Source organism: Mesoplodon mirus (genome assembly GCF_964341445.2).
Source record: "Mesoplodon mirus genome assembly, chromosome: 7".
Classification (NCBI taxonomy): domain Eukaryota; kingdom Metazoa; phylum Chordata; class Mammalia; order Artiodactyla; family Ziphiidae; genus Mesoplodon; species Mesoplodon mirus.
In genome coordinates this window covers 129,670,100-129,695,649 of record NC_138983.1, presented here as the reverse complement: position 1 = coordinate 129,695,649, position 25,550 = coordinate 129,670,100, and the positions used below count along the sequence as shown (strand labels likewise).

Genomic DNA, 25,550 nt, shown 5'->3' with positions numbered 1-25,550 from the left:
GGGGCCAAACTGAAGAGAGCCATTATTATTTTAATCAGGTGGGTAATGTAACTTGTAGGACTCTGTACTTTTGGGGCCCAATAGGGTCTATACTAAGGGGCCCCAACAAACTGTTGACTTCCTTTATCTCTAACAGAGGTTTCTGACAGTCCATATTTTCTGATAGCTTTTCGTTTGTTGTTGTCAGGGCTTCTGCCTTAACAGTCTTTTTCCATTTTTGATTTACTGTGGCCTAGGAAACCAGAGACTCATAGCTGACACGTAGGCAGAGTTTGAGGGCTACATTGTCACCCCAAGGACTCAAAAACAGTATCCTCCCAGGGTTAAACTTTAAAATCAACACATAATAGGCATAATAATCTTACAGAAACATGGCTCTCAAGCCAGAAGGTATTATTATAGCCCAGTCTGAATGCATTGTTAACATCAGCTACAGAATGTTTTGGTGTGGGGAGGAGTGAACTCAACCACAAAACAAAAAGATGACTCAGGGTGCCAGACATGGGCAGTGCCCAAGCCCTGTCCAGGGGAAACTGGCAAAGGGACTTCAAGGATTAAGATCCCATTGGCAAGACCTTCTTAAATAGAAATGGATACAGGGAGTATCTATATCCTGAAGGTTTCAAATACTAAGTTTGTATGGAGTAGATTCTTCTTCTAGTGGAACGTCAATCATCCGTTATCCGTTCAGTATTTATTGGGCGACCACTATTCACGCCCAGACCCCTCCCACTTTTACTCTGTGCCCAAGCTCAACAAGCAACCTTCTCATCGTAACTGGCTTCTTAGGTAGAGCTCCTTACACGGGGGGAATGTACTGGCCACGTTAACCTGCTAAGAGACAGGGCGATTTCCCGAGGTGAATTAATAAATGGGCGTTATTTTGTTGCATATCCGTCTCAGGAGCTTGGTTAAGGTGCGTCTGCCGTTAAGAGATAACTCTCTATCGTATGTCGACAAAACCCGCTATCTAAGCCTGGAACCTAAGGGCTAGGCCATGACCGGACGGTAGGTATCCCCTTGGGATTTTTCTGGGCACTCTGACACCGAATGGTGACAGGAGGCAGGGTGGCACAGTGATACAGAACAGGAGCACTGTTCTACTGAAGGCTGGTTTTGCCATCTACTTTCTGGTTTCCCTTAAGCAACTTACTTAAACTTCTCTGAGCCTCTTTTTCCTCATCTACCAAATGGGATGATAAAACTTCAGAGATTGATTCTGGCTCAATATGTAAACAAGAGCAACATCCCGGAAGATGTTACACCAAAGCACCTGCCCTCTCCCACCTGTTCCATTCTCTCTGGTCCTGACTTTGTAGGTCCACCTGCCTTTCGTCACTGATCAGAGGCAAGTGTGGCATCCCTCACAGACTTCATCACCTCCAGAAGCCTCATCATACCGCTGTGCTTTCTTCTCTCAGATTTGAAAATTGCCTTCTTAGCAAATTGTCTCTTAGCAAAGGTAGTTACAGCTTTAAGGGAGCCACTTAGTTGTCGTCCCGGCAGAATAATTTTATTTACTTCAAAACAGCCACCATGTCTCCCCTCTCCTCAGCCAACACGAGTAGACATCGTGTTCTTCTTCGAGGACCCACCATCTGAGACCAGCTTGTTAATAACAAAATTATTCCAGGTCTTAGTGTTCTCTTCTCGATGAAATAAACATGCCTTTAAAACAGACAAATCAAATGGTGTTTGGAGACTGTATTAACCATCTTTATTGCACTCCAAAGAACAACTCGAGACACGCGTAGAGAGTGGATTTTCAAAGAGGTGTTTTCTTGACCCAGTTAAATTTTTATTCAGTGAAAAAAGTTGACATTGAGACAAAAATGATTTAAAACTGTGAGACAATATAGTAAAATCTTCAGCATAAACCAGTGATTTGGAAACTTATCGAGGCAACTGAAATGATAAATATCTAATTTCACTTTGGAGAGAAGCAAGTATACAGTGTTTCACTTTAAGAGCAGAGTAGGCCTTTATTTTGCTGCAAATACTTTTGATTTTTGCCTGTAGGTTCCAATAGTTCATAACAAGAGTCTTTAATTGAGAAATGACATGGAATACCAGAGAATAATGTTCCATTCCAGCATTCGTACTTGTCCCATTTGAGCTATTACACGTGAAACTAATACCGTTCTTGGGTTACGTGGCTCTGATGATTTAATTCAAAATTTGGCTGCTCAAAATTAGTGGGCAGAATCATATACAGGACCCATCCTCCTTCAACCCATGTTTGCTGGGGGTACCCCTTCTGAAAACATGCTTGCCATGTGTGTACCCAACAGCACACATAATCTCTCGCTATCTGCTCCATACCTCAGTCTTGCATAGAAAGTAGTCTATATATACTTAATGCACTGGCTTTTGTTACATAAAAATTGTACCTGAAAGGCAGCACACGCTTCCTTTAAGAAAAATAATGCAATAGGAACGTCAAGATACAATATCAACACAAGTGAAGATTCTGCACAGCATTTTGGAGTCAATCCCTAAAATCAACATGGAAGTGGTATCCAGTTTGCTGACTTCCCTGGATCCTGTCTTTGAGGGACCCCCAATTCTCTGCAAGGAAGAGAAACGTCTCAGGGATTCACTGTGACATTCTTAGTGGGAAAGCGACCAACCAAACCCGACAGGATGGGGTTTCTGCCCTTAAGGAAGTACTGAGAACATGACCTCACTAGATTGAGTTACCACTAGGTGAATGTTTGAAGGCAGGATTGTCCAGTCCCCCTGCCCCAAAAATGTCCACTGGTCTGAGAAGTTCCTTAAATTGTTGGAGAGCTGCATCTAGTGGGTCACCCATGTTGGGTAGAGAACATGTAGCTGTGTGTCGCACACCTGTCCCCCACAAATATCCCCGGTGAAACTACCAGAGGTGGAACCCCAGGAACCCCTCTTCCCAAAGTCAGAAGTTTCAACCAGTTACCCAGCGTCGTAACTATTTACCCAGCTTGCCAGGGCAGCCAGCAGTCACGGGAGCGTCTCACCTGTCTGGAAAAGGGTCTGCATAGGCATGGCCTCTCCCTGGATTCCTCTGCAGAACTCTACTCTCTGTTATTTTATCCACACGGACCCACATCTCATAAGGCTTGAGGGCCATTCAATCCATCAAGGGGCAAAACCAACTTCCAGAGGAGATTTATACACAATTCCCTGCCCGCCAAGCTGTAGTGGTCTACTCGTGCTCCGTCGACCACATGAATGTGGGCTTCTGAAATTCTAATGCATCCTGGAAGAAAATAAAGCCCTTTCCCTGTACAGTGTGAACTTTGGAGGTGGCATCTCCAACGAGGTACAAAAGCCCCTTCTTCAAAAGGCTCCAATTGGTCACAGTGAAGACAATTATCTGGTCACCTTCAAAGGCTCCACGGAGTTTCTGTTCTCATTTGCTCTTGTCACTCCCACCTCGGGACTCTTGCAGATGGCGTATATACATCAAACCACACAAAGCTATGCAGAGGGAGGTGAGAGTGCGTGCTTCAAAAGTTCATAAAAATAGACAATTTCCACATAGCTCCATCTATCTAGCTTAGTCTTCAGGAACTTAGCTCTTCTGTTTATATAAAATACTCTAGCTCTAAGAGGCTGCTTTTTCTCCAACAGCCCAGTAGCATTTTCCAAGGAGACGGGTGATGGCCAGTCTATACAGTACGGTGCACTAAGCATTGGCAGGCACTGGGAGCAAGACTCGGAAGCTCAGAAATATCTCAAGTTGCCAACTGGAGACACGTGCTCTGTAGAAAGGCTTGCCTATGGAAAAACTGAATATAAAGTCCCAGAGCCTTTGATATCAGCTTTCACAAATGCCACCAAAAAGTTGGCAGAAAAAGAAAAGAAGAAAATAGACTTCCTAGTGGTTCGATTAAATGACTTGCCTCCCACCAGATCATTCATCTTTCAGTTACTTAAAGTGCTTATTTATAAAAAGGGGAGGTGGTAGGGATCGGAGTTTTGAATGAAACTCCACGGTAAGACACGATAAAGCCAAAGAAATTCCAGTCTTTAAAAATATAACACAGGAAAGAGATAGAAGAAAAGCATGCTGGAAGAAGGCTTGTCATTTACCACCACTCACGACATACTAAACGTCTACCATTGAAAATGCTCCTCAAGCAGAATATATATATACACAAATAAGATGTTTTAACTAAAAAAACTTTAATTGGCTCTTTGTTTCCCAAACACTCCCCAGGTAGAACAAAACTATGTTATCAGCCAAGAATGATACTTCTGGTTAAAAGGAAGCAAATGCTTGTGAGAAGGTGATGCGTTACATCTAAGAGGAGATGGGGTTTTGACAAAGCTTGCAGGTGAGGGACACATGTGCAGAAGCATGACTTTGGAATATCCCCAGAGCTCACTGCTTCTCGTTCAGGAAGAAGTTCTACAGTGAGGTGCATACGACTGGCGTCACAATGATGCTAGACACTGCTGCTAACAACACTAGGTCTCGAGGGTGGGCACCAGTCCCCAGTGGATTTCACACACCTGCCAAGTGGCCATGGTTTGAATACAGGGGAGGCATTGAAAGGCAGAAGGATACAGCCCAGCTTACTTCACAGAGCACATCAACTCTAGCGTTGCCACTACCATGAACTGGATCGAATGGTCTCAAATTCACACATCTCCTGTCTCTCTGTAAGAGTGAAGAGCATGTTCTTCTTTAAACCGGGCAGGGGTACGGGGGAGGCAGGTGGAAGAAGAGAAGAAAAGAGAAGGCACTGACCCAGTTCGAAAGGACTGCATATATCAGTATGGATTTTTAAGGACAGTAAGCGGCCACCTCAACACAAATACAAAACTTTACATTCGACATTCTTCAGCGGTAAGTAAAAACAAAACGAAACAAAAAGTCCCCAAAGGGAAAATTAGGTACTATATCTGCCAGTGTAGCTATCATGGCACAAATCTAGAACTCTCTCCCACAATCAGAGCAATGTTTTGCAATGACAATGACACCAGTGTATAATAAAGCAGTGTTATCATTTTGTAGCTTTCAAAGCTACATCTTGTACGGAGGCGTGTCCATTAAGAATCCATCCATTAATATGAGAGAGGAAGCTGTTGCTTGCAGGGCTTCCCAAGCTGCAGCTCTGTTTAACTGAAATGGAGCAATGACTCAATATGCTCTCCTGCCAAACACCGTTGTGTGACACAGAGTGAATAAAAATGGATTGTTTCTGGAATGGCAACAAAACTGCTTCTGTTCCCCACGCCTCAACCCTATAGGCGAGGGGCTCATAACATGTGTGGTGTCAGATGACCACTAAAGCCTTGCCCTATACAGAGTTCCAATAAATTAACAAAATAACACAAAAGAACCTTCCCCCGTCATACGCCCAAACACTTTCATAGAAACTAAATGCAAAAAAAATTTTAAATTTGAGCATACTTTCGAGGAGGAGGGATTCTACCCATCACTCTCGAAGTTTTTATTAAATACATTTCTGTGTCTTAGAAAAATAAAAAGAATGGCCAATTTACTGAACCAAAATTATCTCACAGACTTAAAAAGCATGCCCAGTAAGCACAGCCCTGTAAGACTACACTAATATCAAATCAAAGCAATTTGGTTACTAAAATCAACCTGGTTTGAAGTTCACAGTTGATTACGACAAAGTTTATTCATTCCTTTCTTTCCTCCTTTTTTTTGTTTTTTTTTTTTGTTTTTTATTTTTTTGGCCCATATAAAAATAACATATTGCAACTCAAAGTGCATCTTTTAAAATAAACCATCAACTATCTTTATCAAATAAAATATTTACACCATTTGGTTTCTAGTGAGGAAAGCTCTTTTAGGCTATCACCATGGGGACGTCGTCGGAAAATCCAGTTATCATCGGAGCATCTTCATCGTCCTCCCCTAAAGGCAAGACAGTCAGTCCTTGGTGAGTTCTGGGGCACTTCCACCCAACCCCACACCCCACCACTGACCCTCCATCCCTACAGCACAAGCCCCAGCTGGAAAAGACAGCAGCAGAGCCAGCCAGGCACAAGAATCAATGCTGAAACCCAGCCCAGCTTCTCTCTGACACTCTTGGGCCACCTGTTCCCCATCAACGGGTGGCCAAGCTTATTTTCATGGTACTTGAAATTAACCAAACAAGAAAAGTAAATCTTTGACGAGAGTGGATCTTATTCCCTATCCCAAAGTCCAACGGGTGGCTTAGGTGCCCCGATTTGAGTTGTCCACACCCTATGCTAGCACAGCGAACGTCACTGTCTGTTTTCTCCTTTGAACCCACACTGCTCATCAAGAAAAGGATCCTTAGAGGGGTTTAAGCATTTAACCAGACTCATGGTTGTCCCCTCATGGGCCCTGGTACCATCCTGAGCAACTAAGTGCTGATCTGCTTTCAGTGATCACTGCACGGCACCATGATGGGTGGATTCCTCTTGCCCCCAGTAACAGAAGCAAAGAACCCACCAAAGAACCCACCCTATTCACGCAAGGCAGTCCAAGCGCCTGGGATAAAACAAGAAAGGAAACTGAGAAGAAAAGGGAGAAGACCTAATGACGAATGATCAGTGAGCAGGGAATACGTAAATGTCTGCATAAACAAAACAAAACTGTAACTAGTTGACAGAAAAAAATAAATATGTAAGCTCACATTCAGCAGTCTGAGTTTGGACAAGCCCGAGCTTGGGGAAGGCCCCAAAACACGCCTATTTGATGACATTTATTAAGTGGCCTACTTGCTCAATTAGCATTTAGGAATTTGAGCACACAGACATTTATAAAAGGAACATTTCCTTCTCTTCGCCATGCCATATGCCACCGATACGTAGAAGAAGAATGGCCAGTGAGGTTGTGCTAGCCATCAGAAAGAGAAACAGCAAGATGGGAAGGGCTTCTTTGGACAGAAGCCGATGGGGAAAGCGTGGCTTTTTGTCTAGACTAACATCTCCAGAGACGTCAGGCCTCCGTCTGTGAAGGGTGAGATGGGTTGGAAATTCTTAAGAATTTGCCAACACTTTGGGAACACCCAAAGCCCAGGGTCTGCCCATCCTTCCCGTAAAAGGCAAGCTCCTATCTGTTCTTTCGCAGAACTCCCTGTCTCGGACACACTATTTAAGAGAATACTGATATTTTAATTTAGGAGCAACTTCAAAGCAAAGGGCTCCAACTGATTCAACCCAAAACAGTGGGATCACTGGTTAGTAAAGCACTCTGCTAGCGTCAAAAGATGAGCTCAAGGCAGGCGTTTCCTCAGCAAGCCCCTGGCTTTGTGGGGTCTGCCCTGGGAGGAAGAACCCTGTGCCCTGACGCACTCACCCAGGTCATCCCCCGAGGAGAAGACGGCCGAGCCCAGCCTGGAGCTGTAGTGGCTGTTGGCAAAAGCGGTGAAGCTGCTCTGCAGCCTCCGATGCTTCATGTACAGGACGGCAAACCCAACGCCCAGGCTCAGCAGTATCAGGAACAAGATGGGCACCACCACGGCAGCAACGTCGGTAGATCTGGCGGCCTGGCTCGCTGATGCATCCCCACCTGCCAAGGCAAGAGGCCAACCCGTAAGCCTCCCACGTAAGGGCAGGAGAACGGACTGGGCAACCCCTCACTGCCCCACCCACCCCAAAACGCCAAGAGCCTGCAACACCTCCCCGAACCGCCTGCCCGGTGTGGCACGTTCCTGCACGTGATGCCTGACTCCTTGCCATGAGCGATGGAGGACAGGCCTTGTGCGTGCAAATACGGTAATTACATTAGGCTACTAATCACGGCCTCGTTGGTTATTTGGATAATCTCTCGGAAGGGAGACCTTTGTTGGGGTACCAACACTGATTTCATTAGCGTTATTACTTAAGACCGCTTGCTTGCCTTACATAAGAGGATGTGAAATCAGACCACTAATTAATGAGATTGCAATTATTTCCCCCTACTTGGCACCAAAGTCACTCTGAACTGCAATTACCTGAAGCTCCATTAAGTGATACAAATGAGATTCCTTTACTGCAATACTGACTTAACAGCTCATGAAGTTTTATGAGGTTTTTTAACTTAAATAAGAGAGAGAGAGAGAGAATCTTTCCATATACATTTACATTTTTTAAAAGCTCTTTGCAAAGCCATTTGGGTGTCTATAACCCAACAGTGATGCTCCCTTCCCACTGTTTTAAACAGATACTAGCTTTATCATGACGTACTGACAAAGTTGTAGCAACAGGGCTCTGGGGCAAAGCCATCTCCTTGTTGGGTTAGAGCCAGCCTTCCTGGAAGGGTAGTTTTTTTTTTTTTTTTTTTTTTTTTTTTTTGCGGTACGCGGGCCTCTCACTGTTGTGGCCTCTCCCGTTGCGGAGCACAGGCTCCAGACGTGCAGGCTCAGCGGCCATGGCTCATGGGCCCAGCCGCTCCGCGGCATGTGGGATCTTCCCGGACCGGGGCACGAACCCGTGTCCCCCACATCGGCAGGCGGACTCTCAACCACTGTGCCACCAGGGGAGCCCAAAGGGGTAGATTTTTGTCATAAATCCTGGGGAAAGTCTGAACCTGAGGCAGGGACATGGCTGGCAGGAGTCAGTTTTAGCTAAGGAAGCAAAGTGGACTTCCTCCGTCTCCATGAGGAGCTTCATCAGGCTTGAAGTTGTTCCCTGGTGCAGGGCGAGGTGATGCAGGCCAGGGCTCTGCCTTGTGGAGAGAGCTCGGGAGCTGCCCAGGGCTTCATCCCAACAGGTCCTCGTAAAGATGGGCCAGAGAGCAGCCATTTCCTGTGAGCCTGATCTAACAATTCAATAGCCGCGTCGTTAATTTCCTGCACTATCGACTTACTGGAAAAAACTCTCCCAAATCTCAGTTCACGTGTCCCAACCTAATCCCAGCTGTGAAGTGGTAAATTGGGGGAAAGCTCTGGGCTGGAGCAGTTAAGAGGAAGCCAGCACGGTGGAGGCGGCAGGAATGAGTGAGCTCCCATCCTCACCCCGCCTCCGAGGGGACGTGAACATCAAGGGGCAGGACGTGGCTCGAGAGGTCTACCTGAGAGATTCTCCCACCTGACGGTCTTGGTTCTACAAAGGTAGCTGGCAGATGTCCTCACAGCAGTTTTCCCCAAAGTCTTATTTCACAGGTTGCTAATAGGTTTTACTTAAAAAGGAGACTCTATTTAAAAAACACTAGGACAACAAGAGTTTGGTTGTTTGTTTCCTGTAGAAACTTCTCAGAACCTCAAACACGCGACAGTTCTCCAAGGGATGTGGTGTGCAAGGTTTCCTTCTTTTAGGGAGGTGCCAAGGATAAGGATTCCACCAGAAGCCACGCTGGGAAGCGTGATGGAACGTATAACAAGTCTAACGTAAGATTCCTAGCTTAAGCACTGGTTAGTTCTTGGCTGGGAATAAATGGAACTACAAAGGCCAGTGGCAAAACGTTTGTTGAAATCCTGGCTAAGCTATTACAGTCTGAGCAGAATTTCCGTGTAAATGGAAGGTTCCTCTCCCCTGCCATCAGCATGGCCCGACACTGCTGTCTGTGAGTGTCCAGAAGACAGATCCCAGGTCAACTTCAGGCTTTGATCTGAGGCTGACGGTGAAGATGAAGGGGAAGGCTGAGAAATCAGGGAGTCTGTGATGAGATAATCTACTGACTTGCAGAATCCTAGGGAATATTAGCATATTAGAAGCTCTGAACAGTCCTCCAAAGAATAAAAACAAAACTCGTTAAGCTAGTGCTTCCCAAGCAGAATCTCCGTTTTAAACAAAAGCTCCCTTTCTTCTGCTTTACATTCAGAATATGGTCACCTTATAATCCCAGCTCCTCACACCATGCCTGACTCAGGAAGTATTTGTTAAATATATCAGTATCTGATTAAACTGATGCATAAATGATTTTCCTTTGAGCTGCAAGAATATTTTAAATGCATTTTAGAGAGACACAAGTTCATCAAGCCATGCTACATCCTTGATGTATTTCCCCGGAATTGAAGATGGAAATGGGCAACAACAGCAACTTACCAGATCCCAACTCATCATAGAGCAGGACAGCAGGCTCCCCACAAATCTGGCTGCCAAAAAGGCATCGTGCTTGGACAGTGAAAGTATAATTATGACCCAACTTCAGGTGGGAGATTTTAAAGAAATTGTCAGTAGTATTCCCAAGGTAAGCTGTGATATTCATGGCACTATCAAACATGTGTATCTCGTAGCCCTGAAAACAAACACAGGAGGGATTGCTCAGGAAGTTAAATAAGGAATCTGACAGCTGCTATTATAGGTTCCAACTTTGTAAGCTCCTTATTGCCGACATCTATAGATGCTAAAGCAGTGTGTTTCGTACCAGTTCTTTTTACATTAGCACTGAGATATTGGATTCAGAAAATGGGAACATTCTCATCCCCAACATCTCAAATAACTACCCACTTCTGAGCCACATAGTAGAAATGAAAAGCACAGACCTCACAAAAGCCTTTTTTTTTTTTTTTTTTTTTTTCTTGCGGTACGCGGGCCTCTCACTGTTGTGGTCTCTCCAGTTGCGGAGCACAGGCTCTGGACGCGCAGGCTCAGCGGCCATGGCTCACAGGCCCAGCCGCTTCACGGCATGTGAGATCCTCCTGGACCGGGGCACGAACCCATGTCCCCTGCATTGGCAGGCGGACTCTCAACCACTGCGCCACCAGGGAAGCCCACAAAAGCCATTTTTTTTTTTTTTTTTGCGGTACACGGACCTCTCACTGTTCTGGCCTCTCCCATTGTGGAGCACAGGCTCCGTTCGCGCAGGCTCAGCAGCCATGGCTCACGGGCCCAGCCGCTCCACGGCATGTGGGATCTTCCCAGACGGGGGCACGAACCCGTGTCCCCTGCATCGGCAGGCGGACTCTCAACCACTGCGCCACCAGGGAAGCCCCACAAAAGCCATTTTAACAAATACTTCAGTACAGAATTCAAAGTTCTGGTCAGCAATCCACTTATCTCAAGGAATATTAAATGATACAAAGAATCCGGACAATACAGCAACAGGTCATTGAAATGAGATTGGACCAATAATAAATCCAAGTTGCAGTGGACTCCAGGCATGGGGTAAAAAATAAAAACAAGACCTTTCTCCTTAGAACAGCCTATACAAACTCCACTGCTGGCTTGCAGCTCACTTCCTATCTCCGTGCTTTCTAGCTCATCCAAGCTGATCTCAGCCCCAGACCAGCCTGGCCTTGAACTAAGGAGCACTGCAGCAGCTCAGGCTCTGTTCACTGGGGGAGTGTGAAATAAGCATCCTACTTAGACTGGCTCGGGGAGAGTCTTGGACTCCTGTGCTGGAAAAATCTCTCTTGGAACAGCCCTAACCCAGCATGCTGGCTGGGATCAGGATTGACTCCCAGACTTCTCGGTTGATCTCCAAGTCTTCCAGTGTCATAGCTACCAGCACCTCCCCTCTGCAAAACCCCTCCTGTCTTATTTCTACCCACATATTGGACCCCACTGCATAATCATGGTCTTCTGGTTCTCATTCTATTGACCTGCTTCTTCTTTGAACTCTAAGTGAGGAGGAAGGAAGAAGGACACATTAAGCTTATGCTGGAACCCTCCACCGGGAATGGAATACCGACTGCAAGCCCAACCTTTATAAAGAGCTGGGCTTTATATAGAGCTGGGCTCCTGCCACGCTGATGACAATCGGCTGCCCAACTGGATCTCCCTATAGCACCTGCCTGGAGTCCTACTCCTGCCTTCTTTTTTATAAACTACTAACTAGCATTTATTATTTTCTGTCTAATATATATGTGGTGTAGGACATTTGCAAAATACATAAGGGGATAAAGACAAAAAAATGTAAATGATACCAACATCAGCCACCCATAATTTACTTGACCAACCCTCTTCTAGTGGGCGTTTAGGGTGTGTCTTCTTTCTTACTGTCATAAATCAAGTTCTTTATGCACACTGTTTCCTGAGAGTAAAATCCTAGAAGAATTGCTGGATCAAACGACGTAACACTTTCAACGTTTCTGATACCTATTGCCAAAGTGCCTTACAGAAGGTTGAACCCATTCGTATGCCCAGAGCACTCCTCTCCCCAACTATGACTCATAGTGGTACTACCCTCCCCCCAAACTTTTGCCAATTTAATGTGAAAGTGCTGTATCTGTGCCGTTTAGATTACTAGTGAGGCTGAAACTTTATTTTCTTTTGCTCACTGCTGCTTGAAAATTTCTACCTCGTTACCTGTTCCTTATTCAAAATTATAACACAGTTGACCCCTGAACAATGTAGGGGTTGGGGCCCTGACCCTCTGAGCAGTCAAAAATCCGAGAATAACTTAGAGTGGACCCTGTGTATCCTCGGTTCTGCATCCTTGCATTCAATCAACCACAGAGGGTGTGGTACTGCAGGTTCCACATATAAGTGGACCTGCACAATTCAAATCTGCGTTTTTCAAGGGTCAATGTGTTTCTGTTTTGAATTGATTTGAAAGCTCTCTTTACACTTAAATATATTAACCATTTATATGTCACAGTTGTGAGAGTTGTGAGAATTTTCAAATTTTAATTTAGCTTTGCTTCTGGGACGATTTAGAACTGTGGGGCTCTTTGCCAATGCTCTACCCCGAGGTAGCCATGATTGATTTACTGTGTATCTATTTAGCCCATGCTTTGCTGACAATGGGGCCAACCCAGCTCCACTGGAGAATCTGTCCACCCTTGGATGGCAAATCTATTCCCAGGTGCCACTCTCCTCCTCCTCCTGTCTCCTGCTGTGAGTTCAGTAATTGGTCTGCTAATAACAAAATGAAACAAGGTGTTTTTCATATGTCAAAAGACTATCTTCAAGCACATCCTGCTCGCTGGAAAGAAACTGGTAAGATTCCAGGTTGACAGTGCAGCTCGGTTCCCCAGTACTGAAGCCATAGCCCCGCCCTCAGACTGTTTGGGAAAGATGGGGCCCTGGGTTCCGATGCTGAGCCCCAGTCCAGCCTCAGGAAGCACAGTGAAGACTCCAGCCCATTTCCCTATCTTTTAGGGGATGACAAGTTCAGGATTGAAAAGTGCTTAGTGCAGAGATTCACATCTTTAATGGGCAGTATAAACATTTCACTAATTAGCAATCCCACAGAAAATGGTCCTTTAATTCTCAAGTTCACTCCCCTGCCCTATCCTTTCTTTTTACTCTATCTACGCCAGCATGCTGTTAACGAGCTCATCTCTAAAATGGCATTTCAATTAGATTTCCAAAGTCACTGAGAAGGAGGGAGGAACTTACCCTGCTTTCATTAAAATGCTTTTCCTTCAAAGCTAGGCTTTTCCAAAACAGAAGAACATGGTCATTTTCTGTGATGATTTTTAAGGCATCAGGTGCAGATAATGAAACTGAAAATTAAAGATGAAGCAGGATGCAGTTAGTGGCTCAACATCTGAGTCTCCGTTTTCTTGTCTGTCAAAGGTTGATTAAATAATGCTCATCTTGAAGGGATAGGTTAAGGAAGGAATAATACACATATACCGCTTAGTATACAGCCTAGCACATTGTAGACACTCTTTAACTGGCATCTCTTTTGTTGTTATAATACCTTTAGCCAAGAAATTTGGACATTATCTAGACTCAAGGATGGCCAAAAACAAATGGGGTAGGGGGAGGAAGGGATGGGGTGGGATGGAACCATGTTCAAAGTTTACCTGGACTTCTGCTCTGGTTCCAGTCTACTTTCGTGCTCCAAATGCCAGAGGCCTTAGAGCTCGGTGAGGGGCTAGGGAGCTCGGTCTGAAGACAGAGCCCTGGAATGACCACAGAGTATGGCCCAGGCCCACGGTTCACACTGCCAGCCTCGGCTACTGACACTCCTGATATTGTCTGCTGCTGTCTGAATAACTGAGCTTATTACTTGCTCTCTGAACTTGAGCCTGACTGCTGAGCCCGCCTGGAGCTGGCAGCAAATCCCCCTTTAATCTGCTGCCCAGTTACTGGTCTCCGTCCATTTCTGCGTATGATGTTGCCACAAGGAACCACGACGACTTCAGTCCAGGTGCCCAGATGCAATGCTTGGCTTTAAGTAGCAAATATTCAGTTTTATTTCCTAACTCTCTTGGAAATGTCAAAACCAGCTAGGGGAGGGGAGACTGAAGGAGATGGAGAATATGGAAAACGACAGCCACTGCCCAGCCCACAGTGCCCTGGCCACCACCCTGCAGCCCAGATCCTGGACCGCTGCACGGCTCTGCCCCAGCATGGACACTGCGGGCTGTCTTTGCACTTCCTGTGCAATTACTGATAGAAATCCCAAGTCTTCAAGAGACTAAAAAATAAAAAAGGAAAACAAGAAATCCCGCGCCTAGAGGCGGTCAAGCAGCACCGGGAGGAGGCCTCCAATCGCTCGTCGGCTTACCTGTGGTCATTTTGATACTGGAGTCTTTGCTCATGTTCCCCAGCTGGACAATGACATGGTATTTCCCTCCAGGCTCCAACTTGTTAAGGGTGTATTCCATGGTACTGTTGCGGGATTTTACCTTGTAGCTCCTGTCACTCTTCCTTATTAGATCTTTAACTGCAATTGCATATAGCTAGGACAAGAAAAAGACATCTTAATGGCAATCAGGAACCTGGAGTTGTTTTACTCTTTGTAGTTCAATGGTGGCCCATGTAACACAAGTATGTCAGTGGCTGTGACCCCCGGCAACGAGATTTTGAGCCCCAATGTCTGTTCTTTGGAAAGCCTCTGGGGTAGTCATGTCCAACCTTGTAACAAGTATTCACTCCCAGATTTGTGCAGAGAATTGTCAGTTTGATCCACCTACCCGCCTCCCCCCCAAAAAAACAACTCTAGGGAAAACCGCATTTGTGGTACAGCAGCAGGTAGGTTGGAACATGCAAGAAAAACCCCAGTTCAGTGTTCAAACTCTCCGTCTCCACCACTGCCATAGTGTCGGGATGCCGTCAGAGGGGAACAAGGAATGACAGTGTGCAACCCCAGCTCTGAGAGACAACAAGCCCCGTTTACTTTCTCCCAGGTTGCTTCTCACATCTACGGGGACAGGGAGGAAGTAAAAGGACAGGCAGTGAGCACAGGGAACTCAACCATCAGGAAGAAGCTGAGAGTCCAGAGGAGTCTTTGTGACCAAGCATTTAAAACCACCCACCCCTGGGACGGCAGCAAGGGCAGAGGGCATGGAGGTCAGAGCAGCCCGGGCAAGGGAAAATGGGAGATTTTTTCCAGAATCAATGCCTCTTCTCTTAGGGCACAGGCCAGCGAACTTTTTTGTAAAGGTTCAGAGAGCAAATATCTTAGGCCTTGAAGAACAGATGGTCTCTACCACAATGACTCAACTCTCTTGCTTGTAGCATAAAAGCAGCTGTAGATAATGTGTAAACGAATGGGTATAACTTGGTTCTAATAAAACTTTATTTAGAAAAACAGGCAGTGGGCTAGATTTAGATTTGTCAGTGAAGGCAGAGAAACCAGAGAAGGAGGGACAAACCAGCATGGTAGCCAGGAATACTGGAGATGTGACAATGAAGAAGACGCACCTGTAAGGACCCCGGTCTTTGACCAGGCAGAAATAGGGGGAGACCTCCTGCTGAGCTCCAAGCACCAGGCCTAGGTTTCTTGTTCCATTACAGGACCCACCCGCCCCCGGAACCAGACCATGCGTCCTCACCAGGTCCTGGTCAGGAGAATCGTATGGGGATTCCCACTTGATGACGGCGGAGGTTTTGCCTGTATGAACCACATGCAGGTGACGGGGAGGAAGCCTGCTATCCGGGATCATCCTCACCACGACATAGTCAGAGGACGGCCCCTGGTAGGGCGCCACCACCCGGACCTGAAACAAACACCACTCGAACTCATGCAGTTGTCACCAAACCACTGTTTCAACAAAATAGTGACATACGGATACAATTAAAATTCAATGCATACAAAAAGACGTAGAATAATTGCCCACCTACCCCAGATCTCTAATCCATTTTCCCGGTGGTAGTACTAGTAATGATTTTATGTGCTTCCTTCCAGAAGTGTCCTACACAAATATAAGCCCAGATATACGGGCATGTGTGTATAGATACGTACTTATATATGTGTGTACTTATGCATGCATGTATATGTGTAGCCTACGGTTCTTAATTTTTTTTACACAAATGCAAAAACATTACACATATTATTATGCTCTTCGCTTCTTTTACTTAATAATACAGCATGGAGATTTTTCCAAATCAGTACATTTGGAGTTTGTTGTATCTGTGTTGGATGGTTGCACTATATTCCATCACAAAGATAAGCAATAACCCTTTTAACCAGTCTCCTCTTGATAGACATTTGTTCCAAATCTTTTGTTTTCACAAGCAACAGTATACCAAACATGTTTCTCTAAATATCTTGGCACACATGTAAAAGCATGTAAGCTAAATTCCTAGAGTGGAATCTGACAAAAGCTTTTATTTATTCCCATGACCCATTCGCCAAGTTCTCAATCCTGCACAAGGGAGCTGTAGTTGGTTAAGTGGCCGTTCATGCTGCGTTTCAAGTAAAAACCTGATGCTTGTGAAAAAGAACCATCCTCCCGTGTCCCTCTCTCTCACACTCCCTCTCTCTCGCACAAGTACATATACACACGTGCACGCGCGCAGGCGCACATGCATCGCACACGGATCCTGGAATCCACACCTCCAGCTCCCCAGGTCCTGGGTCTGAGCTAGGAGGCCAGCAATTAAGACATCCTCAAAAAATAAAACATTCTTCTGTACTCCTGGCACAGGAGACTTACCAGAAACAAATACTGCTCATCCCCACTGACAAGGACTGTTTTGTTGTGCTGTGACGTAGTCAAGCTCTTGGGGTTGCGATAGAGGTCAAGAAAGGATGTGGCATAGAAGATGCCGTAAACCTGGTAAAAGGAGAGAACAGAAAAGGACACCAGTTCAGTGGCCAGTGACCTCACTCTCATGAAAGCCCTAATTTAAGACCCCGGGGAACCGCTTCAAATGAGCTCACAAAGAATTCTTCATTCAACATCTATTTCATCAGCATTTACAGAGAAGGCACCCTGGGCCAGGCAGTGGCTTCCCACCTGCAAAGATAAATACAGTGCGGACTCTCCTCAGAGCTTGCTTTTTTGAGGAGAGCCAGGCAGAGAGGAAAAACAGAATTATCAATAACAAGATGCAAATGTGGAAGGTTAGATGATATACTAGAAGACTGCATAATAAACTGGGGAAAAGAGGGGTGGACCAAGGTGCGAAGGGGATAGCAAGTGTGCAAGCTCGTGGAGGGGGCATGGGGAGGGAGGGCGGGCACTGCTGGCTGCCTAGGACATTCCCATCCTCCCCTCCGCCCTCAGTAGAATCCTGGTTCTTAGTGAGAACTGCTACCTGGAAACAGGCCTACACCCACACCTCCCTCCAAGCAGCAGAGGCCACGTGACAGGGCCAGTCAACAAGATGTCAGCAGATGTTCCAGGCAGGACCTCGGTGAGGACACATTGAAATGCAGGGAGCGGTAACCTTCTTCCGCCCTCCCGCTGCCTGGAACATGCAGGGTGATGTGGTCCAGGAGGCCCCCTGGACTGCAAGGTGATGCCACGGGCTGGAGGTGGCAGGGCCTGGGGTCCAGATCAAACTGTGCTGCGGCTATAGAAGCTCCCAGATGGCTGAACTCCAAACTCTGACCGACTTGTAATTAGGAGGGAAATAAACTGTTGAAAGCCACAGTTACTCTCCATTCCTGTTCTATGCACCCATTCTTAACCCTAATTGGTACACGTGGAGTTTAAAGCAGGAGGTGGGAGTCGGATGGCCTCATAGAGGGGAAAGTGGAAGCCGAGAGCATGTTTCTAATGGGGGAAGCATGAGGAAGCCTCCTTTGTAAGATAGAAACAAAGGGCATTTTCTCCAAGAGCATATGAGCAGGCAAGAAAGGGGACTTGAAAACCGTACATGTTTGGAGAAGCTGTGGGGATGAAGGGAGCCCATCAGGGACATGCAGAAGGACTTGTGTGTCTCAGATGAGCAAATGGGAATGGAACAGGAATAGGGGAAGGAGAGAGCTCAGACGGGATGGCAGAGGGGGACCCAGGGCGCAGGCAGGCCTGACTCCAGAGAGGACAGGCCCGTGGCCACCATGGGGTGGGGGCTTCAACCAGGAGCCAGGAAAGGGGTCCCTGGAGCCACGGGAGCCAGGGTGCAAGAAGGCCCCATGCAGACAGTGATGGGGGCAACTCTTGCGGTGCCAACGGCAGCCCTGAGTGAGACCCCAGCGTCCGCAGTGAGATGAAGACGGGCGGAAGCTAAGAGCTTCGTCCGGAGGACTCCACCGGCCCCTGGCCCTCGGAAGGCTACCATGAGTGTAAGGGGTCTCTCAGCCAGGAGGAGGCCGGGCTAGGCTCCTTCTCCAAGTTCATGTGTGGTGAGACACTAAAAACAAGTCACGGGCCAATGTTCTGTACACGACGCCCCACTCCGTGCAGACAGCTGGGGGTGACAGGTGGGCAGGCTCTGAGTTGGGTACTTAAACAGAGACAAAGGGCCCTCTGTGGTAAGGGTCTACTTCCAGGTAAAATGGAGACCAGGGGGTGGCTCTGGGCATTCTCACCTCTGTCTCTGCCCCCGAGTCAGGTTCTGGAGCAACAAAAGCGCCCAGGCTATTAAATTAGCTGGACCTGAGCTCTAACTCGGCCTGTTGCTTACTAACCCTCGACTTTGGCCAGTTACTTCACCCCCTCTGAGCCATGGTCTCCTCACTGGTAGAGCAGGAACATTTACCCCACAGAGCTGGTGAGAGGATTAAGTGCGAGACCATGGATGGAGGGTGGGCATCGTGCCTGGCACACAGCGGGTGCTCAGTTAACTCCTACCTCTCCCTCCTTCTTCACGGCTGATCTCACAGACAATTACTTGCAAACCTTGGTTCTTTCCCCATGAACCAGTCCTGCCCCCAACACACACTGAGGATGCCCTCAGAAGACAAGACGTGCACCAATTCCTCCTCACCAGCCACTGAGGATTCACTAAGGCTCGATTACAGATTTAGTTCCATATGCTTTTCCATTTGGAAAACCCAGAAAAGAATCCTTCCCTTCAAGAACTTACAAACTAGTTAGGGAGATGAGAGTAGACAGAAGATATCAAATCGGATACGTAGCATCTAATGAAACATTATGCTGTGTGGCATCAACTCTAAAGATTTAGGAGTTGGTAAGGGAAAGAGATCCAGCAGAAGAGCTAGGATTTGACTACATAGCAGCAGGAGCAGGAAGGATTCCAGGGAAGAGAGAGCAGACGCCCTGGTGCAGAGGCAGGAGGGGCATGAAAAGAGGCTTGCGAAGGTGCACCGAAGAGCAAGGGAGGGTGCACACTGTGGAAGGTGGGAAATCAAAACCAGGCTCAAAACGAAGCACAGATCTAATTCCAGTGAGGCAAAATGCATACATGAAAACAAAAGGCCTATATACAAGTAGAGCCGGCATCCTGGAATGAACTGGGGCGGGGCGTGTTTGGGGGGGACAGAGAAAGCAACCTGGGGGCGGGGGATCCCGTAGGTGAGGAGGGGCTAGAGGAGCCTGAGGCATGGTCCTCAGGTGCGATACTCATTGTCCCTGCAGGCGACTTCTCACCCATCCCTAGGTGAGACTCCCAGCTCAGGAATGTGCCCCCTCCTCACACTAGGTCTATTCAGCAAACAGCAGGGGGCTCTTTGTCTTGGATGCCAGGCCAGGATGCAGAAAGGGATGCTGAGGCAGGATGTCAGGCGCCTCTAGAAGGTAATCCAGAACTGACTACAAGGGTAGCTTGTGTTTGGGATGAGAAGAAAAACAACAGCAACAGAGGGGGAAGCCCTGGGGGTGTCTGGTGGCCTAGTGCCAGGGGACAGTCCATCCCCGCTCTGCAAGGGTCATCCTGGCTGACTTACCACATTCCTGGGGCCGGTCCAGGTGCATTCCACCGCCGTCTGATTGACGGCCTTGGCTTTGAGGCTCGGGGCGGGTGGGCGGACTCCTCTGGTCGTGACATGCTCAAATGCCAGAGGACTGTCCCCCAAGTCGGTCTTGGCCCAGGCAGAAATCTCGTAGGTTGTATGAGCTGTCAGGTTGCCAACTGGGGAAACAGGGACAAAGGGCTGGGGGGAGCAGTCAGGAATACATATCTTTATATGCACACCCTATTTTTTTTTAATGTAATCTCTCCATTTAAGTGAGCCCCACATGCTGTAGAATTTTACAAATTCACTCGGCGAGATTTATTAATGACTGCATGGGCATGGGAAAATTCCTTTTAAAGCTGCCCATCTGGGGATATAAATTGGTACGACCCTCCTGGAGAGCCATTTGGCCTTGTGAGAGTCTTGAAATCCTTCCGAACCTTCAGTGCAGTTAAATGAGAGGGATCCAAAAATTTGTGCAACCAGGATGTCTGTCACAGTGTTTGTTACGGTAGAAAAACGTATAATCATCTGACTGCCCAGCGACAAGGCAACAGTTGAATAATGTGCATCCATGAGCTTCACGTGCATTCCATGAACTATTACGCGGCCACTCAAGGTTGTTTCCAAGAATATACAATGAAACTAGAAAATTCTGTTAGTTACATTCAGTGAAAAAGGCAGGATATAAAATTACATATAGTATTATTCAAATTTTATTTAAGAAGATATAAAGAAATCAATGAGGAGGAGAAGTATTAACTTAGGAACTACCCAAAATGTAAAAGTGGTTTCCCTGGGAAGTGAAAGGATAGGAAATTAAAAATTTGATTGTACCTTTTTTGTTTTCCAAATTTTCTGTAATAAACATGTGCCCCCTTTCTAATTAGGGGAAATGTTGTTAAAAACGAAGAGCAGTGAACAAAGAGGAGGATGTGCTGAGAGGACAGCCTCTGGAGTCAGAAGGACGTGGGTTCAAGGCCCAACTCTACCCTCTGTACTTGGACAAGCAAGAATGAAGTACTCAAACTCTCTGAGTTCACTTCCTCGTTGGTAAAAGATGGAGGAAGGTGACAGCACTTACACCAGCTGGCTGTTGCAGGGAACAAAAAAGAAAATGCCTGTAAGGTGCTCGGCATGACGCCTGGCACGGAGCAAGCCCTTTGTGTGATTCAGGCAAAGGCTGGTAAGACTTTTGCTCCCGACGCTGCCGATTTCTACTGGTGTAACGTTGAGGTGATGAGACCAGAGCCTCTGGAATTACAGAGGCGTGGCTTCCCATCTTGGCTCTGCCGCCTTCTGGGGGAATCACTCAGTCCCTGAACCTCGTTTTCTCATCCATAAAATGAGTAGATCCCACCCACCGCACTATTCTGGAGGTGTAATGTAAAACACCACGCACAGAGTGCCTGGGTAAATGCCTGTATACGGTAAGTGCTCAATGTCAGCTAGACTCCTGCACAGCCTCCTTAGGCAGCCTTTGGTTCCCTCCTACTAAAAAAATATACTTGTATATAACAGAACACCTGCTAGGATTGAAAGTACTTTGCAAACAGACTAGAAGGGAAGAGTAGAAGCTCCCATGGCCTCTTCAACATTCACAAGCAGCCTTGGCCAATGAAGGTTTTGTCTTAGAAATAAATTAAAATCCTTCCTTTAGTCCATCTTCAGATAGGAGGATTTTAATTGAGACTCACTATCTGTACAGATACAGATACAAGAGGAACTGGACCCTCTTCCTTCCTTGTCTCCTTCCTTCCTTCGCTCAGTCTGTTGGTCCATTCGTTCAACAAATGTTTACTGAACGCCAATTAGGCAGCAGGCCCTGCGCTACCTTGTATCAGCAAAGAAGGAGCAAACCAGGGAAGTAAAAAGAGAGACAGGTAACTGAACCCAGGAACTCTCTCTATTGGGAGGCAGAAAGCATCTGTAGAAGGTTAACCTGGCTTCTTTCCAGCGTTTCCTCCTTTTTAAGCCTCCAACTTCCATGAAGAGACAACAGGTTAGAAGGGGATTTGGGGAACCACCCAATGGATCCCTCACCTGGACTCAGGAGTCACTGACAGCATCTTCAATGGACAACGCCTGCCCACTCAGAACGGCTGCAGAGAAGACCCCCCACCTGTCCCGGCGCCCCACACAAGCTCTACTGACAGGAAAGCATCAGTCTAGCCTTCCTCCTCACACACCGACCAGCTCGAGGGCGTTACCTTTGTGTGACAATATGCTTCCTTGGAAGTTCATCGTTCTCTTCTCCTGTCTGTGGGTGTCGAACGCCCAGAAGAGGTTCACCACGTAGCCATTCACCTGCCAAGGAGCAAGAGGCATGTTACATGAACAGAACACACTCACGGAGCTCACCAGACACTAAAGGAAGATCTTCTCTGTTGGTCCTCGGGTATCTCCCTTCTTACAATGGACGGGCTAGTTCTTTGGATTCTTAAACCAGTTCCATTTGTGCTATCATTGAATACTTATACTCCCTCCTACTCCTAAAAACAAATGTGAGACCATTTATAATACAACATATAGATTCAATGACAAAAAATTTAATAAATAATAAAAGGACAAGAACCAATTTAAAAAGGCAGAAAGAAGGGAATTCCCTGGCGGTCCACTGGTTAGGACTCTGAGCTCTCACTGCTGAGGGCCCGGGTTCAATCCCTGGTCAGGGAACTAAGATCCTATAAGCCGCGTGGCACAGCCGGAAAAAAAAAAAAAAAAAGGCAGAAAGGATAAACATTGAAAAGGTAATTAGATTATGGTAACTAAGGATCCATCTTAGCTCAGGTGGTCCTTGCAGTCAAGGCCAAGAGGTCAATACAAAGGGGGCTTGCTTCAATCTCTTTTGTCTAATAGGAGCAAACATATCCATGGGTCAGGAAAGACTACCTTTTCCAAATTCTGAGCTCACAGAAGCATTTGATGTAAAGGTCTTTAAAAATATTGGCCAAGGCACCAAATTAAAATGTTTTCAAGAGCAAAGACTATAGAGACAAGGTCTACACAAGGTCATTTCTGGCATCAGCTGTCTCTGAAGCCAAGGGCATGACACCAAACTGTAGTTCAGTCAATGGCACAGGCTGTTGCTCCAACCACAGCTTCACAGACAGGGAGGGATGTGAGGAGAGACAGATGAGAAAGAACCCCATGAAAGGTGTGTGGCAACCTGAGAAACCAAAGGGACACAGATAATTACGGTGAAGTTGGTCAAGCAGATGGACCAAGCAGAGGGGAGGAAGGTGCTAGGAGGGGAGAACATTAGGTGGATCTAAGTGGATATGCTTCCGAGGTATTTGACTGTCTCCTAAGACTCACTCTTGGGAACCTCTGCATTAGTGCTCAGCACCAGGAAATCCAATAAAGCTGAAAATTACAGGGCATACATATTCTGTTAACACCAACTCTTTATTTGCACTGTAGCTGTGAACCATTTAATTATACGGTTAAAAAAAAAAAAAAAAAAAAAGGCACCAGGCTGAGGCAGAATAATTACATGTGAAGACTCACGTTGTTCTTCGTGGGGGGAGGAACCAACCTAGGGGTGGTAGTTTAGCTTTGCTGGATCAAGTCATTCATTTTTCTTAATCTTCCCGTCCTCTGTCGTATTGGTTCCCATGCAAAGTGAAGCCCCACCCAACCGCTGGTTTGAAATTTCCACGTTACCTTGATGTCAGTGTCCACGGACAGGGTAAAGCTTAGAGAATTTTCACCATAGCTGTCAATGTGGATGTCTGGGGCTGGGATCACTGAGAACAAAAAAGGGATTCAAAAAGAGAAACCAGGTGATGAAAAGGGAAGCAGGCAGGACTTGACAGTTTTCAACTCAAGAGACAAAGCAATCTTTCAGTTGGGGAAGAAAGGGCATTTCTTTGGCTGCTTCTCCTCTTCCCTTTTACCACTGTTGTCCTGAAGCTGAGGTTAGATCCACAGTTACCTGGTGAACACATAACTATCTTGGCTCAGTCAGCTATCCTGGCAATTAGGTCGAACAGAAAAGTTCCATTATGTAAATGTCCCTCATTAACCCAGCTTCAGCCTGGTTCTGAAAGGTACAGGGATCACACTGAGAGCCACCTGTATTGGCACCAACAAATTCCCAGAGGGCTCAAGTCCTTTCTGAAGGTTGACGGCAAGCTAAATCTTAAGTCCTCACTTGTAAATGCGCGTGTGGCAAAATGGAAAGAACCTGGGCTCTGGAGTCTCACAAACTGGAGTTCAAATTCCTGTCGAGACACAGCACCGTGTGACCTGGGGCAAGTCACCTGTCCTCGTTAAGCCTGAAGATGCCCCCTGTACTTCTCAGAAGTGGGAAAATTCACTAAAATAACGCATGTCAAGTGCCTGGCACCCAACTACAGTTCCCTTTCTCTCCCGTTCCCACGACAGATTAAAGAACTGATGAACCACTGGCATTCTCAAAAAGATCAGAGCTCAAGCTGCGAGCTGAGGGGACAAGGAGAGGGCAGCAGAGAGAAAAGACCCCTCTTGGCTCAAGTGGTGAGCATCATGCTGGTCACTGTGAAGGTCTACCCACCAGAAACCTGACAGTGTGCTGCCAGGCATAATCTAAGAGGGCTGGATGCAATCAGCATCATCACAAGATAAGATTTAAATGGCCGCTTGTGTATTAGACTCTCAGCACATATGCCTCTTATACTGGCAAGGCAAGAGAGACTCAAAGGAGTGCCTAAGACTTTGTGGCAAAGAGAGGTATCAAAATCTGGAGGAGTCTCTCCAGATGATCAGTGAAAGTGGGCTTGAGGAAAACACAGTAACCAGAAGAAGAAAGGACATTAGGAGTTTCAGGCAGCCAGCTCAGGGCAAAATAGTTCGGGTGCTGCTGTAAAGCTGACCTGGATTATAATCGTGGTGGCTGGGGACAGATCACAATCCTCTCCAGATCCCAGTTCCCTCAGCTACAAAATGAGCCTAAGAGTACTCACAGGGTTGATAAGGATTAAGAGAGATCAGTTCATGTAAAACAACCCGCATGGTGCTTACTATGCAAGCAGTGCTCAAAAAATGGTGGCTTTTCTCACTGCTGTTATAATTAATCCACTGCATTCACTAAGGGAGGTGGTGATTCCGGGTGACGCCACCACTGTTTTGTACCGTCTTCTTACCGTATTAGGACACGAGGTCACAGATAGATCACAACTCACACTTTCTGACTTGGCACACAGTTGCCTAACACATGCCCTAACCAACACACATATGAGGAGTTGGGGTTCATCCTCAAAATCATATTAAGGAAGTTTAAGAGAAGCAACCCCCCACTGAGATTTCCAAATGCAGGTGTGACTTATGACGAGGAATTCAAGGTACTACCTGTTTTTCTGATGACCTTCCAATGTCCCTCCTTTTCAGTATGTAGGTCAGTCTGTTCTGACTGACTTTGTAGAGGAAAATAATACCACAATCAAAACTCTCGGGGTGTGTGAACTCGGTACACTTTTTCCAATACCCACACATTCCCTGCTCCACAGACTGGCTGGCTTCACTAAGTTTAGCTGCCCCTGTCCTGATCTCAACGACACCATATTTTACAGGTGACCAGACAGTGACTCTCCATGACCCAGAGCCTATTTCTCACAGGCTCAGATTAAAGTATAACCCCCAAGCACGTTCCAGGCGACACTTCTGGCTTTAACACCCATCAATCCAAAGACGAAAGCCCCAAGCGCCAAAGCTACAATCAGGAAGACGAGGC

General features: G+C 46.6%; 1 protein-coding gene across 2 annotated transcripts in view; it reads right to left on the bottom strand.

Moving 5' to 3' along the window:
• Positions 1–1,689: 1,689 nt before the first annotated feature.
• SORL1 (sortilin related receptor 1) overlaps positions 1,690–25,550 on the bottom strand; it is a gene marked incomplete at its 3' end in the record, with an annotated part of 162,909 nt that continues 139,048 nt past the window's right edge. The window contains exons 39-48 of one of the 2 annotated variants that reach the window (XM_082626509.1): positions 23,504–23,586; positions 22,048–22,144; positions 19,829–20,013; positions 16,689–16,808; positions 15,585–15,749; positions 14,315–14,489; positions 13,195–13,301; positions 9,955–10,147; positions 7,286–7,498; positions 1,690–5,872 (exon numbers count right to left, since the gene is read on the bottom strand). In XM_082626509.1, the coding sequence (XP_082482635.1) occupies positions 5,805–5,872; positions 7,286–7,498; positions 9,955–10,147; positions 13,195–13,301; positions 14,315–14,489; positions 15,585–15,749; positions 16,689–16,808; positions 19,829–20,013; positions 22,048–22,144; positions 23,504–23,586 (1,406 nt within the window). Of the gene's footprint in view, positions 5,873–7,202; positions 7,499–9,954; positions 10,148–13,194; positions 13,302–14,314; positions 14,490–15,584; positions 15,750–16,688; positions 16,809–19,828; positions 20,014–22,047; positions 22,145–23,503; positions 23,587–25,550 lie in introns of those variants that run through there. The other variant, XM_082626508.1, reaches the window with a different exon arrangement.